General features: G+C 47.9%; 2 protein-coding genes across 2 annotated transcripts in view; one reads left to right on the top strand and one right to left on the bottom strand.

Moving 5' to 3' along the window:
* Positions 1-8443, bottom strand: part of dctn5 (dynactin 5) — a 28797-nt gene extending 20354 nt beyond the window's left edge. The window contains exons 1-3 of the mRNA XM_064959567.1: positions 8297-8443; positions 5937-6005; positions 5172-5290 (exon numbers count right to left, since the gene is read on the bottom strand). Of these exons, the coding sequence (XP_064815639.1) occupies positions 5172-5290; positions 5937-6005; positions 8297-8344 (236 nt within the window). The 5' untranslated portion in view covers positions 8345-8443. The remainder of the gene's footprint in view (positions 1-5171; positions 5291-5936; positions 6006-8296) is intronic.
* A 4510-nt stretch (positions 8444-12953) lies between these two features.
* LOC135531557 (acyl carrier protein, mitochondrial-like) lies at positions 12954-18555 on the top strand. The gene is made up of 5 exons (XM_064959566.1): positions 12954-13205; positions 13912-14034; positions 15556-15643; positions 16185-16305; positions 18418-18555. The coding sequence occupies exons 1-4, from the start codon at positions 13035-13037 to the stop codon at positions 16274-16276; spliced, it is 474 nt and encodes a 157-aa protein (XP_064815638.1). The 5' UTR covers positions 12954-13034; the 3' UTR covers positions 16277-16305; positions 18418-18555.
* The last annotated feature ends 5131 nt before the right edge of the window (positions 18556-23686 follow it).

The following is a 23686-nucleotide window of genomic DNA, read 5'->3' as shown; positions in this document are numbered from 1 at the left end:
CAGTAGTCCTGTCTAACTCTGTCATGATGTGCTACAGCAGTAGTCCTGTCTAACTCTGTCATGATGTGCTACAGCAGTAGTCCTGTCTAACTCTGTCATGATGTACTACAGCAGTAGTCCTGTCTAACTCTGTCATGATGTGCTACAGCAGTAGTCCTGTCTAACTCTGTCATGATGTGCTACAGCAGTAGTCCTGTCTAACTCTGTCATGATGTGCTACAGCAGTAGTCCTGTCTAACTCTGTCATGATGTGCTACAGCAGTAGTCCTGTCTAACTCTGTCATGATGTGTCCTGTCTAACTCTGTCCTGATGTGCTACAGCAGTAGTCCTGTCTAACTCTGTCATGATGTGCTACAGCAGTAGTCCTGTCTAACTCTGTCATGATGTACTACAGCAGTAGTCCTGTCTAACTCTGTCATGATGTGCTACAGCAGTAGTCCTGTCTAACTCTGTCATGATGTGCAACAGCAGTAGTCCTGTCTAACTCTGTCATGATGTGCTACAGCAGTAGTCCTGTCTAACTCTGTCATGATGTGCTACAGCAGTAGTCCTGTCTAACTCTGTCATGATGTACTACAGCAGTAGTCCTGTCTAACTCTGTCATGATGTGCTACAGCAGTAGTCCTGTCTAACTCTGTCATGATGTGCTACAGCAGTAGTCCTGTCTAACTCTGTCCTGATGTGCTACAGCAGTAGTCCTGTCTAACTCTGTCATGATGTGCTACAGCAGTAGTCCTGTCTAACTCTGTCATGATGTACAACAGCAGTAGTCCTGTCTAACTCTGTCATGATGTGCTACAGCAGTAGTCCTGTCTAACTCTGTCATGATGTGCTACAGCAGTAGTCCTGTCTAACTCTGTCATGATGTGCTACATCAGTAGTCCTGTCTAACTCTGTCATGATGTGCTACAGCAGTAGTCCTGTCTAACTCTGTCATGATGTGTCCTGTCTAACTCTGTCATGATGTACTACAGCAGTAGTCCTGTCTAACTCTGTCCTGATGTGCTACAGCAGTAGTCCTGTCTAACTCTGTCATGATGTGCTACATCAGTAGTCCTGTCTAACTCTGTCATGATTTGCTACAGCAGTAGTCCTGTCTAACTCTGTCATGATGTGCTACAGCAGTAGTCCTGTCTAACTCTGTCATGATGTGCTACAGCAGTAGTCCTGTCTAACTCTGTCATGATGTGCTACAGCAGTAGTCCTGTCTAACTCTGTCATGATGTGCTACAGCAGTAGTCCTGTCTAACTCTGTCATGATGTGCTACATCAGTAGTCCTGTCTAACTCTGTCATGATGTGCTACAGCAGTAGTCCTGTCTAACTCTGTCATGATGTGCTACAGCAGTAGTCCTGTCTAACTCTGTCATGATGTGCTACAGCAGTAGTCCTGTCTAACTCTGTCATGATGTGCTACAGCAGTAGTCCTGTCTGACTCTGTCATGATGTGCTACAGCAGTAGTCCTGTCTAACTCTGTCATGGTGTGCTACAGCAGTAGTCCTGTCTAACTCTGTCATGATGTGTTACAGCAGTAGTCCTGTCTAACTCTGTCATGATGTGCTACAGCAGTAGGCCTAAACAGCAGAAACATCTCCAGATCGACACATTGGTGTTCTGATGTGATTTAAGCACTGACATGGACTCAGGGGATTTTTGTTGCTGTTTCTTGAGAGTAACAAAACAGGAAAAAAAAATCTAAATCACAAAAAAAATACAACAGAAAACAGAATTAGGGGAAAATACAAAAAAATATAATATTATGGGGCCTATCGTACCAAATACCATTATTTGACCAGTTATAGTGACAGGAAAGGCATGTCTTGTTCACCCAGGGAAGAGAACAGAATAATGTTGCTATTTGAAAGCTAGAAAATAAAAACATTAAACATGTCGCTCGCTAGAAAAGGTTGGAGACCCCTGGTCTAGAAGAGGAGACCCCTGGTCTAGAAGAGGAAACCCCTGGTCTAGAAGAGGTTGGAGACCCCTGGTCTAGAAGAGGAGACCCCTGGTCTAGAAGAGGATACCCCTGGTCTAGAAGAGGTTGGAGAACCCTGGTCTAGAAGAGGAGACCCCTGGTCTAGAAGAGGAGAACCCTGGTCTAGAAGAGGAGTCCCCTGGTCTAGAAGAGGAGACCCCTGGTCCAGAAGATGAGTCCCCTGGTCTAGAAGAGGAGACCCCTGGTCTAGAAGAGGAGTCCCCTGGTCTAGAAGAAGTTGGAGACCCCTGGTCTAGAAGAGGAGTCCCCTGGTCTAGAAAAGGAGACCCCTGGTCTAGAAGAGGTTGGAGACCCCTGGTCTAGAAAAAAGTTGGAGACCCCTGGTCTAGAAGAGGTTGGAGAACCCTGGTCTAGAAGAGGAGACCCCTGGTCTAGAAGAGGAGAACCCTGGTCTATAAGAGGAGTCCCCTGGTCTAGAAGAGGAGTCCCCTGGTCTAGAAGAGGAGACCCCTGGTCTAGAAGAGGAGACCCCTGGTCTAGAAGAGGAAACCCCTGGTCTAGAAGAGGAGTCCCCTGGAATAGAAGAGGTTGGAGACCCCTGGTCTAGAAGAGGAGTCCACTGGTCTAGAAAAGGAGACCCCTGGTCTAGAAGAGAAGAACTCTGGTCTAGAAGAGGAGTCCCGTGGTCTAGAAGAGGAGTCCAACTGGTCTAGAAGAGGAGACCCCTGGTCTAGAAGAGGAAACCCCTGGTCTAGAAGAGGAGTCCCCTGGTCTAGAAGAGGAGTCCCCTGGTCTAGAGGAGGAGACCCCTGGTCCAGAAGATGAGTCCCCTGGTCTAGAAGAGGAGACCCCTGGTCCAGAAGATGAGTCCCCTGGTCTAGAAGAGGAGACCCCTGGTCTAGAAAAGGTTGGAGACCCCTGGTCTAGAAAAGGCTGGAGACCCCTGGTCTAGAAGAGGAGACCCCTGGTCTAGAAGAGGATACCCCTGGTCTAGAAAATGTTGGAGACCCCTGGTCTAGAAGAGGAGACCCCTGGTCTAGAAAAGGAGACCCCTGGTCTAGAAGAGGTTGGAGACCCCTGGTCTAGAAGAGGAGACCCCTGGTCCAGAAGATGAGTCCCCAGGTCTAGAAGAAGGAGACCCCTGGTCTAGAAGAGGAGTCCCCTGGTCTAGAGGAGGAGACCCCTGGTCTAGAAGAGGAGACCCCTGGTCTAGAAGAGGAAACCCCTGGTCTTGAAGAGGAGACCCCTGGTCTAGTAGAGGAAACCCCTGGTCTAGAGGAGGAGACCCCTGGTCTAGTAGAGGAAACCCCTGGTCTAGAAGAGGAGACCCCTGGTCTAGTAGAGGAAACCCCTGGTCTAGAAGAGGAGTCCCCTGGTCTAGAAGAGGTTGGAGACCCCTGGTCTAGAAGAGGAGACCCCTGGTCTAGAAGAGGAGACCCCTGGTCCAGAAGATGAGTCCCCAGGTCTAGAAGAGGAGACCCCTGGTCTAGAAGAGGAGTCCCCTGGTCTAGAAGAGGTTGGAGACCCCTGGTCTAGAAGAGGAGTCCCCTGGTCTAGAGGAGGAGACCCCTGGTCTAGAAGAGGAGACCCCTGGTCTAGTAGAGGAAACCCCTGGTCTAGAGGAGGAGACCCCTGGTCTAGTAGAGGAAACCCCTGGTCTAGAAGAGGAGACCCCTGGTCTAGTAGAGGAAACCCCTGGTCTAGAGGAGGAGACCCCTGGTCTAGTAGAGGAAACCCTGGTCTAGAAGAGGAAACCCTGGTCTAGAAGAGGAGACTCCTGGTCTAGAAGAGGAGACCCCTGGTCTAGAAGAGGAGACCCCTGGTCTAGAAGAGGAGTCCCCTGGTCTAGAAGAGGAGACCCCTGGTCTAGAAGAGGAGTCCCCTGGTCTAGAAGAGGAGACCCCTGGTCTAAAAGAGGAGACCCCTGGTCTAGAAGAGGAGACCCCTGGTCTAGAAGAGGAGACCCCTGGTCTAGAAGAGGAGACCCCTGGTCTAGAAGAGGAGTCCCCTGGTCTGGAAGAGTAGTCCCCTGGTCTAGAAGAGGAGTCCCCTGGTCTAGAAGAGGAGTCCCCTGCTCTAGAAGAGGAGTCCCCTGGTCTAGAAGAGAAGACCCCTGGTCTGGAAGAGAAGACCCCTGGTCTGGAAGAGGAGACCCCTGGTCTGGAAGAGGAGTCCCCTGGTCTAGAAGAGGAGTCCCCTGGTCTAGAAGAGGAGTCCCCTGGTCTAGAAGAGGAAACCCCTGGTCTAGAAGAGGAGTCCCCTGGTCTAGAAGAGGAGTCCCCTGGTCTAGAAGAGGAGTCCCCTGGTCTAGAAGAGGAGACCCCTGGTCCAGAAGATGAGTCCCCTGGTCTAGAAGAGGAGACCCCTGGTCTAGAAAAGGTTGGAGACCCCTGGTCTAGAAAAGGCTGGAGACCCCTCGTCTAGAAGAGGAGACCCCTGGTCTAGAAGAGGATACCCCTGGTCTAGAAAATGTTGGAGACCCCTGGTCTAGAAGAGGAGACCCCTGGTCTAGAAAAGGAGACCCCTGGTCTAGAAGAGGTTGGAGACCCCTGGTCTAGAAGAGGAGACCCCTGGTCTAGAAGAGGAGACCCCTGGTCCAGAAGATGAGTCCCCAGGTCTAGAAGAGGAGACCCCTGGTCTAGAAGAGGAGTCCCCTGGTCTAGAAGAGGTTGGAGACCCCTGGTCTAGAAGAGGAGTCCCCTGGTCTAGAGGAGGAGACCCCTGGTCTAGAAGAGGAGACCCCTGGTCTAGAAGAGGAAACCCCTGGTCTAGAAGAGGAGACCCCTGGTCTAGTAGAGGAAACCCCTGGTCTAGAGGAGGAGACCCCTGGTCTAGTAGAGGAAACCCCTGGTCTAGAAGAGGAGACCCCTGGTCTAGTAGAGGAAACCCCTGGTCTAGAGGAGGAGACCCCTGGTCTAGTAGAGGAAACCCCTGGTCTAGAAGAGGAAACCCCTGGTCTAGAAGAGGAGACCCTGGTCTAGAAGAGGAGACCCCTGGTCTAGAAGAGGAGACCCCTGGTCTAGAAGAGGAGTCCCCTGGTCTAGAAGAGGAGACCCCTGGTCTAGAAGAGGAGTCCCCTGGTCTAGAAGAGGAGACCCCTGGTCTAAAAGAGGAGACCCCTGGTCTAAAAGAGGAGACCCCTGGTCTAGTAGAGGAAACCCCTGGTCTAGAAGAGGAGACCCCTGGTCTAGAAGAGGAAACCCCGGGGTCTAGTAGAGGTTGAGCAGAACTCACCCTTTGCTGAATTTTTTGAACGGCGGCCGAATGACACTCCGGCTCTTCACAACACAGTGCCTCCCCACCCTGACATTGGCCAGGTCTCCACGGATTATACAGTCGTTCATTACTATAGTCTGGAGGAGACAGGGGGGGGGGGGGACACAGACAGGGAATGACACTCAGGCTCTTCACAACACAGTGCCTCCCCACCCTGACATTGGCCAGGTCTCCACGGATTATACAGTCGTTCATTACTATAGTCTGGAGGAGACAGGGGGGAGACACAGACAGGGAATGACACTCAGGCTCTTCACAACACAGTGCCTCCCCACCCTGACATTGGCCAGGTCTCCACGGATTATACAGTCGTTCATTACTATAGTCTGGAGGAGACAGGGGGAGGGGGGAGACACAGACAGGGAATGACACTCAGGCTCTTCACAACACAGTGCCTCCCCACCCTGACATTGGCCAGGTCTCCACGGATTATACAGTCGTTCATTACTATAGTCTGGAGGAGACAGGGGGGAGGGGGGAGGGAGGGAGGGAGATAGGGGGAGGGGGAGGGAGGGAGGGAGGGGGAGGGAGACAGGGAGGGAGACAGGGAGAGAGGGAGGGAGGGGGGGAGGGAGGGAAGGGGGTGGGAGGGAGACACAGGGAGGGAGGGAGGGAGGGAGGGAGCGAGCGAGGGAGGGAGGGAGGGAGGGAGGGAGGGAGGGAGGGAGGGAGGGAGGGAGGGAGACTCATGGTGTAATACCGGTGTGGCTTGTTGTTACTTACTTTGCCGTTGAGGACGATGTTCTGACTGCCGCACAGCACCGACTGCCTGCTCACTTTGTTACCAGACGCCTGACAGAGAGAGGACATGCTGATCAGTTGGTATAAACGGTACTGACTCAGATACAGGTTTACAGACCACTGCTTGATGCTAACTGACAGGGAGAGGACATGCTGATCAGTTGGTATAAACGGTACTGACTCAGATACAGGTTTACAGACCACTGCTTGATGCTAACTGACAGGGAGAGGACATGCTGATCAGTTGGTATAAACGGTACTGACTCAGATACAGGTTTACAGACCACTGCTTGATGCTAACTGTAATCGGTGCCTTGTCAAGAAATGGTCTAACTGCAATTCAAGCTGGCTAGCTGGCTGGCTAAGGGACCGAGCTAGCAATGAGGGTTCAGTGCATTGACTGTGCACTGTATATACACTGAATATACTAAAAACATTAAGAACACCTTCTCTTTCCCTGACAGACTGACCAGGTGAATCCAGGTGAAAGCTGTGATCCCTTATTGATGTCACTTTGTTAAATCCACTTCAATCAGTGTAGATGAAGGGGAGGAGACAGGTTAAAGACGGATTTGAGACATGGACTGTGTGTGTGTACCATTCACAGGGTGAATGGGCAAGACAAATATATTGAAGTGCCTTAGAACAGGGTTTGGTAGTAGGTGCCAGGTGCACCAGTTTGTATGAAGGACTGCAACGCTGCTGGGTTTATCACGCTCCACCGTTTTCCTGTGTGTATCAAGAATGGTCCACCACCTAAAGGACATCCAGCCAACTTGACACGACTGTGGGAAGCATTGGAGTCAACATGGACCAGCATCCCTGTTGGGACGCTTTCTACACCTTGTCGTCAACATGGACCAGCATCCCTGTTGGGACGCTTTAGATACCTTGTAGTCAACATGGACCAGCATTCCTGTTGGGACGCTTTAGATATCTTGTAGTCAACATGGACCAGCATCCCTGTTGGGACGCTTTCTACACCTTGTAGTCAACATGGACCAGCATCCCTGTTGGGACGCTTTATATACCTTGTAGTCAACATGGACCAGCATCCCTGTTGGGACGCTTTAGATACCTTGTAGTCAACATGGACCAGCATCCCTGTTGGGACGCTTTAGATACCTTGTCGTCAACATGGACCAGCATCCCTGTTGGGACGCTTTAGATACCTTGTCGTCAACATGGACCAGCATCCCTGTTGGGACGCTTTAGATACCTTGTCGTCAACATGGACCAGCATCCCTGTTGGGACGCTTTAGATACCTTGTCGTCAACATGGACCAGCATCCCTGTTGGGACGCTTTAGATACCTTGTAGTCAACATGGACCAGCATCCCTGTTGGGACGCTTTCTACACCTTGTCGTCAACATGGACCAGCATCCCTGTTGGGACGCTTTCTACACCTTGTCGTCAACATGGACCAGCATCCCTGTTGGGACGCTTTCTACACCTTGTAGTCAACATGGACCAGCATCCCTGTTGGGACGCTTTAGATACCTTGTAGTCAACATGGACCAGCATCCCTGTTGGGACGCTTTCTACACCTTGTAGTCAACATGGACCAGCATCCCTGTTGGGACGCTTTAGATACCTTGTCGTCAACATGGACCAGCATCCCTGTTGGGACGCTTTAGACACCTTGTAGTCAACATGGACCAGCATCCCTGTTGGGACGCTTTAGATACCTTGTAGTCAACATGGACCAGCATCCCTGTTGGGACGCTTTCTACACCTTGTAGTCAACATGGACCAGCATCCCTGTTGGGACGCTTTAGACACCTTGTAGTCAACATGGACCAGCATCCCTGTTGGGACGCTTTAGATACCTTGTCGTCAACATGGACCAGCATCCCTGTTGGGACGCTTTAGACACCTTGTAGTCAACATGGACCAGCATCCCTGTTGGGACGCTTTCTACACCTTGTAGTCAACATGGACCAGCATCCCTGTTGGGACGCTTTAGATACCTTGTAGTCAACATGGACCAGCATCCCTGTTGGGACGCTTTAGATACCTTGTAGTCAACATGGACCAGCATCCCTGTTGGGACGCTTTAGATACCTTGTAGTCAACATGGACCAGCATCCCTGTTGGGACGCTTTCTACACCTTGTAGTCAACATGGACCAGCATCCCTGTTGGGACGCTTTCTACACCTTGTAGTCGACGCCCCTGACGAATGAAGGCTGTTATGAGGGCAAAAAGGAGGTACAACTCAATACTAGGAAGGTGCTCATAATGTTTGGTATCCTCGGTGTAAATACCAATGAGCTAAACGCTAACTTGCTAATCGTTAACGGTATCTAGTCAAATAAACACCGAATTACAAGCTTGATTACCGTTTCAATGTATTCCGCCTTGTTGTACAGGATCTCACACAATTCCATGGTTGTAATGGTATCTGTTTTAAAATGTACAGAAAACGACTTGATGTGGTTTGTTTTTTTGCTCCGCTGTCAACCTCTCCCTTCAGACCATACTAGCAGAGCACTGCAACATCGATGATGAGGGAAAGCTCTTCCGCTCACAAATAATAAGTCATATTCAACTAATTATTATTATTTTTGTGTTAAAGAATTAACATAATTTGTTAATGATCGGCGAAATAATAATATAATATATAATTGTTTAATATAATTGTTTTTTTGTTTTGGTTCTGTTGATTCGTCATGTCTTACGTATAGAACGTAATACCGAGATCGGCAACCCGACGATGCGACAAAATTCAACCAAAGTCACAATTATTACATTATTCCAATTTAATGAAATAAGAAAACATACCGGAAAGCATTATAATTACGTTATAGCTTCATAAAGAAAAACACAATCATATTAAATATCGGCGAAATGTTTTAAATAATAACTAGTGCGCCTGCGCACATTTGACCTCCTTTTCCCTTTGACTTTGTGGCTGTGCTATGTAGTGGAAACCGCCTTGTCTTTCAAAACGCGTGTTTTGCTTTGCACCCTGGGATTGATCCTCAAAACCATGGCGTCCCGTGTCCTAGCGCAGTGTGTCCGCCAGCTCCCCCGGTCTTCCGTGAGACTCTCGTCGGGTAACATTGCAGTGAGAACCGCAGCTGTCCCGGTCCTATTCAACCCCGACCGTTGTCCTTCATTGCCAGCAGTCAGCGGACCCGGTGGATCGAACACACACGGGTTTGTCTTGAATAACATGGAGACATTTAGTCGCTGCTGTGGCCTAGTAGTGATGGATTGTACATTGACCTACCAGTGTCTTTCCAAACTAAATCTGTAACTAAGTGCCAACCGGTCACTTTGCAAAGCCAAGCTCTTAAAACCGGGACCAAACGGGGTCCGTTTTACTAATTCAACGAAACCGACTCTGTAAAAATGCATAGTTTGAATGATACATGCATTTATGTTACAAAACAACCGACTGCGTCTCATGTGTTAGCAGCAGACAACGTTAGGCTAAGCTAATTTATCATGTAATCGTTTGATACTTGGCTAGTTTAGTTGAGTACAATTTGAATTATACTTTTATGTTCAAACTATTCATCTGTAGTACAATTAAGGACTGTTAGCATAGCTTACTAGCAAGTTATATTGTGTATACTGTGTATACTAGCTAGATACTAGCTGATCAGCATGTCCTCTCCCTGATGCTAACTGACAGGGAGAGGACATGCTGATCAGTTGGTATAAACGGTACTGACTCAGATACAGGTTTACAGACCACTGCTTGATGCTAACTGACAGGGAGAGGACATGCTGATCAGTTGGTTGGTATAAACGGTACTGACTCAGATACAGGTTTACAGACCACTGCTTGATGCTAACTGACAGGGAGAGGACATGCTGATCAGTTGGTATAAACGGTACTGACTCAGATACAGGTTTACAGACCACTGCTTGATGCTAACTGACAGGGAGAGGACATGCTGATCAGTTGGTATAAACGGTACTGACTCAGATACAGGTTTACATACCACTGCTTGATGCTAACTGACAGGGAGAGAGGACATGCTGATCAGTTGGTATAAACGGTACTGACTCAGATACAGGTTTACAGACCACTGCTTGATGCTAACTGACAGGGAGAGGACATGCTGATCAGTTGGTATAAACGGTACTGACTCAGATACAGGTTTACAGACCACTGCTTGATGCTAACTGACAGAGAGAGGACATGCTGATCAGTTGGTATAAACGGTACTGACTCAGATACAGGTTTACAGACCACTGCTTGATGCTAACTGACAGGGAGAGGACATGCTGATCAGTTGGTATAAACGGTACTGACTCAGATACAGGTTTACAGACCACTGCTTGATGCTAACTGACAGGGAGAGGACATGCTGATCAGTTGGTATAAACGGTACTGACTCAGATACAGGTTTACAGACCACTGCTTGATGCTAACTGTAATCGGTGCCTTGTCAAGAAATGGTCTAACTGCAATTCAAGCTGGCTAGCTGGCTGGCTAAGGGACCGAGCTAGCAATGAGGGTTCAGTGCATTGACTGTGCACTGTATATACACTGAATATACTAAAAACATTAAGAACACCTTCTCTTTCCCTGACAGACTGACCAGGTGAATCCAGGTGAAAGCTGTGATCCCTTATTGATGTCACTTTGTTAAATCCACTTCAATCAGTGTAGATGAAGGGGAGGAGACAGGTTAAAGACGGATTTGAGACATGGACTGTGTGTGTGTACCATTCACAGGGTGAATGGGCAAGACAAATATATTGAAGTGCCTTAGAACAGGGTTTGGTAGTAGGTGCCAGGTGCACCAGTTTGTATGAAGGACTGCAACGCTGCTGGGTTTATCACGCTCCACCGTTTTCCTGTGTGTATCAAGAATGGTCCACCACCTAAAGGACATCCAGCCAACTTGACACGACTGTGGGAAGCATTGGAGTCAACATGGACCAGCATCCCTGTTGGGACGCTTTCTACACCTTGTCGTCAACATGGACCAGCATCCCTGTTGGGACGCTTTAGATACCTTGTAGTCAACATGGACCAGCATTCCTGTTGGGACGCTTTAGATATCTTGTAGTCAACATGGACCAGCATCCCTGTTGGGACGCTTTCTACACCTTGTAGTCAACATGGACCAGCATCCCTGTTGGGACGCTTTATATACCTTGTAGTCAACATGGACCAGCATCCCTGTTGGGACGCTTTAGATACCTTGTAGTCAACATGGACCAGCATCCCTGTTGGGACGCTTTAGATACCTTGTAGTCAACATGGACCAGCATCCCTGTTGGGACGCTTTAGATACCTTGTAGTCAACATGGACCAGCATCCCTGTTGGGACGCTTTAGATACCTTGTAGTCAACATGGACCAGCATCCCTGTTGGGACGCTTTAGATACATTGTAGTCAACATGGACCAGCATCCCTGTTGGGACGCTTTAGATACCTTGTAGTCAACATGGACCAGCATCCCTGTTGGGACGCTTTCTACACCTTGTAGTCAACATGGACCAGCATCCCTGTTGGGACGCTTTCTACACCTTGTAGTCAACATGGACCAGCATCCCTGTTGGGACGCTTTCTACACCTTGTAGTCAACATGGACCAGCATCCCTATTGGGACGCTTTAGATACCTTGTAGTCAACATGGACCAGCATCCCTGTTGGGACGCTTTCTACACCTTGTAGTCAACATGGACCAGCATCCCTGTTGGGACGCTTTAGATACCTTGTAGTCAACATGGACCAGCATCCCTGTTGGGACGCTTTAGACACCTTGTAGTCAACATGGACCAGCATCCCTGTTGGGACGCTTTAGATACCTTGTAGTCAACATGGACCAGCATCCCTGTTGGGACGCTTTCTACACCTTGTAGTCAACATGGACCAGCATCCCTGTTGGGACGCTTTAGATACCTTGTAGTCAACATGGACCAGCATCCCTGTTGGGACGCTTTAGATACCTTGTCGTCAACATGGACCAGCATCCCTATTGGGACGCTTTAGACACCTTGTAGTCAACATGGACCAGCATCCCTGTTGGGACGCTTTCTACACCTTGTAGTCAACATGGACCAGCATCCCTGTTGGGACGCTTTAGATACCTTGTCGTCAACATGGACCAGCATCCCTGTTGGGACGCTTTAGATACCTTGTAGTCAACATGGACCAGCATCCCTGTTGGGACGCTTTAGATACCTTGTAGTCAACATGGACCAGCATCCCTGTTGGGACGCTTTCTACACCTTGTAGTCAACATGGACCAGCATCCCTGTTGGGACGCTTTCTACACCTTGTAGTCGACGCCCTGACGAATGAAGGCTGTTATGAGGGCAAAAAGGAGGTACAACTCAATACTAGGAAGGTGCTCATAATGTTTGGTATCCTCGGTGTAAATACCAATGAGCTAAACGCTAACTTGCTAATCGTTAACGGTATCTAGTCAAATAAACACCGAATTACAAGCTTGATTACCGTTTCAATGTATTCCGCCTTGTTGTACAGGATCTCACACAATTCCATGGTTGTAATGGTATCTGTTTTAAAATGTACAGAAAACGACTTGATGTGGTTTGTTTTTTTGCTCCGCTGTCAACCTCTCCCTTCAGACCATACTAGCAGAGCACTGCAACATCGATGATGAGGGAAAGCTCTTCCGCTCACAAATAATAAGTCATATTCAACTAATTATTATTATTTTTGTGTTAAAGAATTAACATAATTTGTTAATGATCGGCGAAATAATAATATAATATATAATTGTTTAATATAATTGTTTTTTTGTTTTGGTTCTGTTGATTCGTCATGTCTTACGTATAGAACGTAATACCGAGATCGGCAACCCGACGATGCGACAAAATTCAACCAAAGTCACAATTATTACATTATTCCAATTTAATGAAATAAGAAAACATACCGGAAAGCATTATAATTACGTTATAGCTTCATAAAGAAAAACACAATCATATTAAATATCGGCGAAATGTTTTAAATAATAACTAGTGCGCCTGCGCACATTTGACCTCCTTTTCCCTTTGACTTTGTGGCTGTGCTATGTAGTGGAAACCGCCTTGTCTTTCAAAACGCGTGTTTTGCTTTGCACCCTGGGATTGATCCTCAAAACCATGGCGTCCCGTGTCCTAGCGCAGTGTGTCCGCCAGCTCCCCCGGTCTTCCGTGAGACTCTCGTCGGGTAACATTGCAGTGAGAACCGCAGCTGTCCCGGTCCTATTCAACCCCCGACCGTTGTCCTTCATTGCCAGCAGTCAGCGGACCCGGTGGATCGAACACACACGGGTTTGTCTTGAATAACATGGAGACATTTAGTCGCTGCTGTGGCCTAGTAGTGATGGATTGTACATTGACCTACCAGTGTCTTTCCAAACTAAATCTGTAACTAAGTGCCAACCGGTCACTTTGCAAAGCCAAGCTCTTAAAACCGGGACCAAACGGGGTCCGTTTTACTAATTCAACGAAACCGACTCTGTAAAAATGCATAGTTTGAATGATACATGCATTTATGTTACAAAACAACCGACTGCGTCTCATGTGTTAGCAGCAGACAACGTTAGGCTAAGCTAATTTATCATGTAATCGTTTGATACTTGGCTAGTTTAGTTGAGTACAATTTGAATTATACTTTTATGTTCAAACTATTCATCTGTAGTACAATTAAGGACTGTTAGCATAGCTTACTAGCAAGTTATATTGTGTATACTAGCTAGATTACAGTCGATTTGACAAATTTTAATTTAATCTTAGGCAAATGTTATTTATTATCAATACCTGAGTTTGATGTGACAGGATGTGACGCACGCATGACTTGTGCATTAAATACAATGCAGTGGACATCTGTAATATTAGCTATTTATTATCTAGGCTTGAACTAAACTGCTTGATTGGTCAAATGGGTGCAGAAGTGTTGTCAGTCAAGCTGGCATGGATAAGTGAATGACCTCTGAACCCATCCTTTCCTCCTCCCTGTCCTTCTTCTTCTCTCTAGATCTCCAGCTCAGTGGGAGTGTTCTGTAGACAGTATGGAGACATGCCTCCCCTCACCATTGAAAGCATTAAAGAACGAGTCATGTACGTCCTCAAGCTCTACGACAAGATCAACCCAGAGAAGGTAAGGACAGATCCGAGGCGCCACGGCTCGTTTTCGAGAGTAGGAATACTGAGTCATTAGTCCAGACGGTTTTACGTTTTGCAACGACAACAAGAGAGAGTTTCTATTGGACAAATCCTCTCCTGTTTCGTTCCCGTTCGCTTCCTCATGGTTCTGTTTGTGGTGTCTAGTGGATTTATTCCCCACATATCTAGGATCAGTTTGACATCAACACTCCTTATCTTTCATACAATTTCCCCCTTCCAACAAGATATAGTCCCGACACTAATCTAAGGTTGCTACCCAAGCTGGCTGGTTGTTTGTTCGATCGGTTCGGGTTGCCAGAGACAAGACCCAGTTTGTTCAGTGTTTTTGTTCTGTATCTATGGCGACCCAGTCATTTAGTCTTGTTGTTCTGTATCTATGGCGACCCAGTCGTTCAGTCTTGTTGTTCTGTATCTATGGCGACCCAGTCGTTCAGTCTTGTTGTTCTGTATCTATGGCGACCCAGTTGTTCAGTCTTGTTGTTCTGTATCTATGGCGCCCCAGTCGTTCAGTCTTTTTCTTCTGTATCTATGGGACGCGACCCAGTCGTTCAGTCTTGTTGTTCTGTATCTATGACGACCCAGTCATTCAGTCTTTTTGTTCTGTATCTATGACGACCCAGTCGTTCAGTCTTTTTGTTCTGTATCTATGACGACCCAGTCGTTCAGTCTTTTTGTTCTAAATGTTCCATTGCCATACTGGCTGGCAACGTTCTTATCCCTTGCATGATAGCTAGAGTGTGTGTGTGTGTGTGTGTGCGCGCCAACTACAGCTAACTTAGTCGAAAAAATGCAAATCAGTTTCATTTTGTTTAAGTTGTTTTCAAGTGACATTTTATTTGGCTGAATTCATAACAATGAGTTAAAGAGGTGCGATGTGCATAGAACATGTGCTCTCTCTCGTCAGACACCTGTTGTTCAGAGGAGTTAACAACGCAGCCAACACAATCACTTCAAACTGAAGCTGGAAACACTGAGAATCAGCTGCACTTCAATTGAACTGTTTTCTATTGACATTTCTTTGTTTAAAAATGATGACAGCTGATTTATGATTTCGGGCTGAGAAACCCTCTCTGTCTGTGTCTCTGTCTCTCTCGAACACGTTCATTACAATGGGACAGCTGGAGATTATTTCAATATTCAAATTCAATGTTTCAAATGTCAGAAAGGTTTATACAAATCTCCGCTGTTGACAACGAAATGTTTATGTAAAATACATATGCGTTAATGTCGAGATGCTTTTTATAGATTTTATAAATTGCCTGGCTGGGCTGATGAGACAGTGGACTGCTCAGTCAGATGGAACCGAGTAAATAGACATTTTAACGTCAGAGATTATACCCACCCGTTGTATACATTCAAAAGTATGTGGACACCCCTTCAAATGTTAACGCCCATGATTTTGGACGAGTCGGTGACCACGTATTTTTGGTTATGTATCTCAAGAGGAGCACTGCAGATCTCGGATGTCCTGATCTCCTCTGATCTGTATCCTCAGCTGGCGACGTCGTCCCACTTCCTGAAGGACCTGGGGTTAGACAGCTTGGACCAGGTAGAGATCATTATGGCCATGGAGGATGAGTTTGGTGAGTCTGGCTCCCTGTATCTACTGTCTCTCTCTCCCTGTATCTGTCTGTCTCTGTTTGACTGTCTCTCTCTCCCTGTATCTGTCTGTATCTGTTTGACTGTCTCTCTCTCCCTGTATCTGTCTGTCTCTGTTTGACTGTCTCTCTCTCCCTGTATCTGTCTGTATCTGTTTGACTGTCTCTCTCTCCCTGTATCTGTTTGACTGTCTCTCTCCCTGTATCTGTTTGACTGTCTCTCTCTCTCTCCCTGTATCTGTTTGACTGTCTCTCTCTCACCCTGTATCTGTCTGTCTCTCTCTCTCCCTGTATCTGTTTGACTGTCGGTCTGTCTCTCCCTCCCTGTCGGTCTGTCTCTCCATGTCTGTGTCTCCCTGCTGGTCCATTCGTTGATTTAAATAGGAATGTTCTAGACTAGTCCGTTCTATTTCCATGACGATAACTTAGTTGTTAGGATTAACTAACCCTTTCCACTTCCTACATACAACTGTGTGTGTGTGTGTGTTAAGCCTAATGTGTGTGTGTTAACGTGTTCCTGCTGCAGGGTTTGAGATCCCGGATGTGGAGGCAGAGAAGCTGATGTCTCCTCAGGATATCGTCCAGTACATCGCTGACAAGAAGGACGTGTATGAATAAGAATGAACCAGGAACTACTAGCACCCCCAGTGAGTGTCCACGGCGACCTCCCCCACGGCGACCTCCCCCACGGCGACCTCCCCCACGGCGACTTCCCCACGGCGACCTCCCCCCTTCCCCCGCGGCGACTTCCCCCACGGCGACTTCCCCTTCCCTCACGGCGACCTCCCCCACGGCGAACTCCCCCCTTCCCCCACGGCGACTTCCCCCTTCCCTCACGGCGACCTCCCCCACGGCGACTTCCCCCCTTCCCCCACGGCGACTTCCCCCACGGCGACCTCCCCCTTCCCCCACGGCGACCTCCCCCTCCCCCACGGCGACCTCCCCCACGGCGACTTCCCCCACGGCGACCTCCCCCTTCCCCCACGGCGACCTCCCCCCTTCCCCCACGGCGACTTCCCCCACGGCGACCTCCCCCCTTCCCTCACGGCGACCTCCCCACGGCGACCTCCCCCACGGCGTTGATAAGGGCGTAACGCTCTCTCGCCATTTAAACAACTGTTAAAAAGCCTTGTTTCGGCCTTCATCAGAGCTCTGTCATTCGTCTCCAATGATGTGTGTGTATATCTATCTATCGGATTGCTGATAATGTTTTGTTTTTGGAGAGACTTTGAAGCCACTCAGAAAAATCTGTTCTTTGTAATTGTTCAGTTACAGTATTTCATTGTTGTTGTGAGGACAGTAACATTAGTACTTAAACAAATATATATATATATACACGTTATGGAAAATATTTTTCATTTGTTTAGCGGATGTAAAAGCTGTCTGTAATTCAATAAACGTGTCGGGGACATTTAGTAAATTCATTTCTATAACGTCCTAAAAGTATTTTTTACAGCGGTGGGGGGTGGAGCCAAGATTGGGGCCCGGGGGCTTCAACACAGCGCCCCCTATCGGTCATTTGGTGACACGCCCCCTCTCGGTCATTTGGTGGCACGCCCCCTCTCGGTCATTTGGTGACACGCCCCCTCTCGGTCATTTGGTGACACGCCCCCTCTCGGTCATTTGGTGACACGCCCCCTCTCTGTCATTTGGTGGCACGCCCCCTCTCGGTCATTTGGTGACACAGCCCCCTCTCGGTCATTTGGTGACACAGCCCCCTCTCGGTCATTTGGTGACACAGCCCCCTCTCGGTCATTTGGTGACACGCCCCCTCTCGGTCATTTGGTGACACGCCCCCTCTCGGTCATTTGGTGACACGCCCCCTCTCGGTCATACGCCCCCTCTCGGTCATACGCCCCCTCTCGGTCATTTGGTGACACGCCCCCTCTCGGTCATTTGGTGACACGCCCCTCTCGGTCATTTGGTGACACGCCCCCTCTCGGTCATTTGGTGACACGCCCCTCTCGGTCATTTGGTGACACAGCCCCCTCTCGGTCATTTGGTGACACGCCCCCTCTCGGTCATTTGGTGACACGCCCCCTCTCGGTCATTTGGTGACACGCCCCCTCTCGGTCATTTGGTGACACGCCCCCTCTCGGTCATTTGGTGACACGCCCCCTCTCGGTCATTTGGTGACACGCCCCCTCGCTGTCATTTGGTGACACGCCCCCTCTCGGTCATTTGGTGACACGCCCCCTCTCGGTCATTTGGTGACACGCCCCCTCTCGGTCATTTAGTGACACGCCCCCTATCACTCATTTAGTGCAGTGGTTCCCAAACTTTGTGACAGCCCCCTTAGAGGGGGTGGCGGGCCTCAGTCTGGCCTTTAATTTACTTTTGAAAGTGTCCAGATCGACTTGCCCATGGGAAGGGGGGGGTGGGATGTTCCCCCTTGCTGGAAGAGGAGGGAGGGGGGGGGTGCAGAGTGAAACAGTTTGAGAACTGTTCTAGTGTGTGTATAGAAATCAATTAGCCTCCCGTGTCTTTACCGTTTCAGCAGGGAAATCAATCCAACACAGATGAATGACCTGTGCGCAGTGATGTACTTTTTAAAAAGGGCCATTTCCCAGAAATCCCATTGACTGTGAACGCTGTCGACGAAGGCTCGAGCAGAAACGACATCCGCGACAGACCGTTTATCGGTTGTTTGAATCCCTGTCTGTTTTTATTCACTAAAACATAGAATCTGCCTCATCACATTTTAATAAAATGAATCTGTGTTTTACTGAGGTGGAACTTCCTGTTTCTGCTCCTCACAGGAAGCCCTGATGATGCTGTCCGACTGGCTGGGCAGCGTCTCCCCCCCTCCTCCGATGTCTTGTGTTCCACTGTATTTAATGAACATGTGTATTGTCCTTCTGAGTTTGGGAGGTTGAAAATAAACTTTTATGGTTGGACTCTTGTTGTACAGCGCCATCTTGTGGTTCGGGGAGTTCCCTCACTCACGCCCCAAACCAAATTCACATAGAAATATGAGTTATGGATCTGTCACGGCCCCTGACAGAGAGTCTACGAATCAGTAGAGCGGTTCTATGTTTCCCATTCAATAAAATGTTTTGTAAACCAGCTTTAAAACACAGCATTTTGGGTTATGGAAAATACATGTCATAATGATTCTCTACACTGCTTGTTTTGTCACATGTACTGACATTTTAGCAACCAGGAAATGCTGGAGTGATTTCTGCACAGTATCTTTAGGAACAATATTGAGCGTCCCTCCCCTTGCCCTCAATTCTTCTAGGAACTATAACTCAGGACTCTACAAGGTGTTGAAAGCGTTCCACAGGGATGCTGGTCCATGTTGACTACAAGGTGTTGACAGCGTTCCACAGGGATGCTGGTCCATGTTGACTCTACAAGGTGTTGACAGCGTTCCACAGGGATGCTGGTCCATGTTGACTACAAGGTGTTGAAAGCGTTCCACAGGGATGCTGGTCCATGTTGACTACAAGGTGTTGAAAGCGTTCCACAGGGATGCTGGTCCATGTTGACTACAAGGTGTTGAAAGCGTTCCACAGGGATGCTGGTCCATGTTGACTACAAGGTGTTGAAAGCGTTCCACAGGGATGCTGGTCCATGTTGACTACAAGGTGTTGAAAGCGTTCCACAGGGACGCTGGTCCATGTTAACTACAAGGTGTTGACAGCGTTCCACAGGGATGCTGGTCCATGTTGACTACAAGGTGTTGAAAGCGTTCCACAGGGACGCTGGTCCATGTTAACTACAAGGTGTTGACAGCGTTCCACAGGGATGCTGGTCCATGTTGACTACAAGGTGTTGAAAGCGTTCCACAGGGACGCTGGTCCATGTTGACTACAAGGTGTTGAAAGCGTTCCACAGGGACGCTGGTCCATGTTAAATACAAGGTGTTGACAGCGTTCCACAGGGATGCTGGTCCATGTTGACTACAAGGTGTTGAAAGCGTTCCACAGGGACGCTGGTCCATGTTAACTACAAGGTGTTGACAGCGTTCCACAGGGATGCTGGTCCATGTTGACTACAAGGTGTTGAAAGCGTTCCACAGGGACGCTGGTCCATGTTGACTACAAGGTGTTGAAAGCGTTCCACAGGGACGCTGGTCCATGTTGACTACAAGGTGTTGACAGCGTTCCACAGGGATGCTGGTCCATGTTGACTCCAAGGTGTTGAAAGCGTTCCACAGGGATGCTGGTCCATGTTGACTCCAATGCTTCCCACGGTTGTGTCGAGGTGGTGGACCTTAACCTGAATCTTGATTCACACGGGGAAACTGAGTGTGGAAAAACCCAGCAACAAAAATCCTTCTTTAACCCGTCTCCTCCCCTTCATCAACACTGAATTGAAGTGAATTTACAGAGTGACATCAATAAGATAAGACTGACCAGGAGAACGCTCTGTCATGGGAAGAGTGACATCAATAAGGGATCATAGACTGACCAGGTGAAGAGTGACATCACTAAGGGATCATAGACTGACCAGGTGAAGAGTGACATCATTAAGGGATCATAGACTGACCAGGTGAAGAGTGACATCAATAAGGGATCATAGACTGACCAGGTGAAGAGTGACATCAATAAGGGACCATAGACTGACCAGGTGAAGAGTGACATCACTAAGGGATCATAGACTGACCAGGTGAAGAGTGACATCATTAAGGGATCATAGACTGACCAGGTGAAGAGTGACATCACTAAGGGATCATAGACTGACCAGGTGAAGAGTGACATCATTAAGGGATCATAGACTGACCAGGTGGAGAGTGACATCAATAAGGGATCATAGACTGACCAGGTGAAGAGTGACATAAATAAGGGATCATAGACTGACCAGGTGAAGAGTGACATCAATAAGGGATCATAGACTGACCAGGTGAAGAGTGACATCAATAAGGGGTCATAGACTGACCAGGTGAACGCTGTGACATCAATAAGGGATCATAGACTGACCAGGTGAAGAGTGACATCAATAAGGGATCATAGACTGACCAGGTGAAGAGTGACATCAATAAGGGGTCATAGACTGACCAGGTGAAGAGTGACATCAATAAGGGATCATAGACTGACCAGGTGAACGCTGTGACATCAATAAGGGGTCATAGACTGACCAGGTGAAGAGTGACATCATTAAGGGATCATAGACTGACCAGGTGAACGCTGTGACATCAATAAGGGGTCATAGACTGACCAGGTGAAGAGTGACATCATTAAGGGATCATAGACTGACCAGGTGAACGCTGTGACATCAATAAGAGGTCATAGACTGACCAGGTGAAGAGTGACATCAATAAGGGGTCATAGACTGACCAGGTGAAGAGTGACATCATTAAGGGATCATAGACTGACCAGGTGAAGAGTGACATCAATAAGGGATCATAGACCGACCAGGTGAAGAGTGACATCAATAAGGGGTCATAGACTGACCAGGTGAAGAGTGACATCAATAAGGGGTCATAGACTGACCAGGTGAAGAGTGACATCAATAAGGGATCATAGACTGACCAGGTGAAGAGTGACATCAATAAGGGGTCATAGACTGACCAGGTGAAGAGTGACATCAATAAGGGATCATAGACTGACCAGGTGAAGAATGACATCAATAAGGGATCATAGACTGACCAGGTGAAGAGTGACATCAATAAGGGATCATAGACTGACCAGGTGAAGAGTGACATCAATAAGGGATCATAGACTGACCAGGTGAAGAGTGACATCAATAAGGGATCATAGACTGACCAGGTGAAGAATGACATCAATAAGGGATCATAGACTGACCAGGTGAAGAGTGACATCAATAAGGGATCATAGACTGACCAGGTGAAGAGTGACATCAATAAGGGATCATAGACTGACCAGGTGAAGAATGACATCAATAAGGGATCATAGACTGACCAGGTGAAGAGTGACATCAATAAGGGATCATAGACTGACCAGGTGAAGAGTGACATCAATAAGGGGTCATAGACTGACCAGGTGAAGAGTGACATCAATAAGGGATCATAGACTGACCAGGTGAAGAGTGACATCAATAAGGGATCATAGACTGACCAGGTGAAGAGTGACATCAATAAGGGATCATAGACCGACCAGGTGAAGAGTGACATCAATAAGGGATCATAGACTGACCAGGTGAAGAGTGACATCAATAAGGGATCATAGACTGACCAGGTGAAGAGTGACATCAATAAGGGATCATAGACTGACCAGGTGAAGAGTGACATCAATAAGGGATCATAGACTGACCAGGTGAAGAGTGACATCAATAAGGGGTCATAGACTGACCAGGTGAACGCTGTGTTCTTAATATGTTGTCCACTCAGTATATAACCACGTTTCAATCCACTGTTTTTGAGTAAAGTTAAACTATATATATATTTTTTTTAATTATCACGACAGTTGTGACGGAAACGAGCCGTTTCGGGTAAAACAGAACGAAATAAACAAAGATTTTCCTGGATCAGAGCTGGAAGGTTTGTCAGAAGACATCGATCATGACGTCACCAGAACAAGACAATGTTTATTGGAAATAGAGAAGCGTTGTGTTTCTAACCAAAACTGTTGTGACGATTTTATTTGATGACTTCACTCGCTCTGGATGGAAACGTGGTTTTCTCTGTGTACCTACTACTAGAAAGGTAGTTCATTTGTTACCCAGAAGTAATTTGATATTGAGATCAAGCTGGCGGGACCTAAATGGACCCCGAGACCAAATGTCAGGGGAAAACTGTTGTTGCTTGAATGGGATGGGCCTGGGGTCCCTAGTTTTACCACCCCACCCCTGAGAATGTATCAGGTGTCCCTGCTCGACAGCCTGTAGAGACCTGAGAGGATGTGTCAGGTGTAATCTCAGAGGATGTGTCAGGTGTAATGTGAGAGGATTTGTCAGGTGTAATCTGAGAGGATGCGTCAGGTGTAATGTGAGAGGATGTGTCAGGTGTAATCTCAGAGGATGCGTCAGGTGTAATCTGAGAGGATGCGTCAGGTGTAATGTGAGAGGATGTGTCAGGTGTAATCTGAGAGGACGTGTCAGGTGTAATCAGAGGATGTGTCAGGTGTAATGTGAGAGGATGTGTCAGGTGTAATGTGAGAGGATGTGTCAGGTGTAATCTCAGAGGATGTGTCAGGTGTAATCTGAGAGGATGTGTCAGGTGTAATCTGAGAGGATGTGTCAGGTGTAATCTCAGAGGATGTGTCAGGTGTAATCAGAGGATGTGTCAGGTGTAATCTGAGAGGATGTGTCAGGTGTAATCTGAGAGGATGTGTCAGGTGTAATCTGAGAGGATGCGTCAGGTGTAATCTGAGAGGATGTCAGGTGTAATCTGAGAGGATGTGTCAGGTGTAATCTGAGAGGATGTGTCAGGTGTAATCTGAGAGGATGTCAGGTGTAATCTGAGAGGATGTGTCAGGTGTAATCTGAGAGGATGTGTCAGGTGTAATCTGAGAGGATGTGTCAGGTGTAATCTGAGAGGGTGTCAGGTATAATCTGAGAGGATGTGTCAGGTGTAATCTGAGGATGTGTCAGGTGTAATCTGAGAGGATGTCAGGTGTAATCTGAGAGGATGTCAGGTGTAATCTGAGAGGATGTGTCAGGTGTAATCAGAGGATGTGTCAGGTGTAATCTGAGAGGATGTGTCAGGTGTAATCTCAGAGGATGTGTCAGGTGTAATCAGAGGATGTGTCAGGTGTAATCTGAGAGGATGCGTCAGGTGTAATCTGAGAGGATGCGTCAGGTGTAATGTGAGAGGATGTGTCAGGTGTAATCTGAGAGGACGTGTCAGGTGTAATCAGAGGATGTGTCAGGTGTAATGTGAGAGGATGTGTCAGGTGTAATGTGAGAGGATGTGTCAGGTGTAATCTCAGAGGATGTGTCAGGTGTAATCTGAGAGGATGTGTCAGGTGTAATCTGAGAGGATGTGTCAGGTGTAATCTCAGAGGATGTGTCAGGTGTAATCAGAGGATGTGTCAGGTGTAATCTGAGAGGATGTGTCAGGTGTAATCTGAGAGGATGTGTCAGGTGTAATCTGAGAGGATGCGTCAGGTGTAATCTGAGAGG

Source organism: Oncorhynchus masou, unplaced genomic scaffold (genome assembly GCF_036934945.1).
Source record: "Oncorhynchus masou masou isolate Uvic2021 unplaced genomic scaffold, UVic_Omas_1.1 unplaced_scaffold_1644, whole genome shotgun sequence".
In the NCBI taxonomy this organism is placed as follows: Eukaryota; Metazoa; Chordata; class Actinopteri; order Salmoniformes; family Salmonidae; genus Oncorhynchus; species Oncorhynchus masou.
Note: the sequence above shows the minus strand (reverse complement) of the source record. Positions and strands in the feature narration are given on the sequence as shown.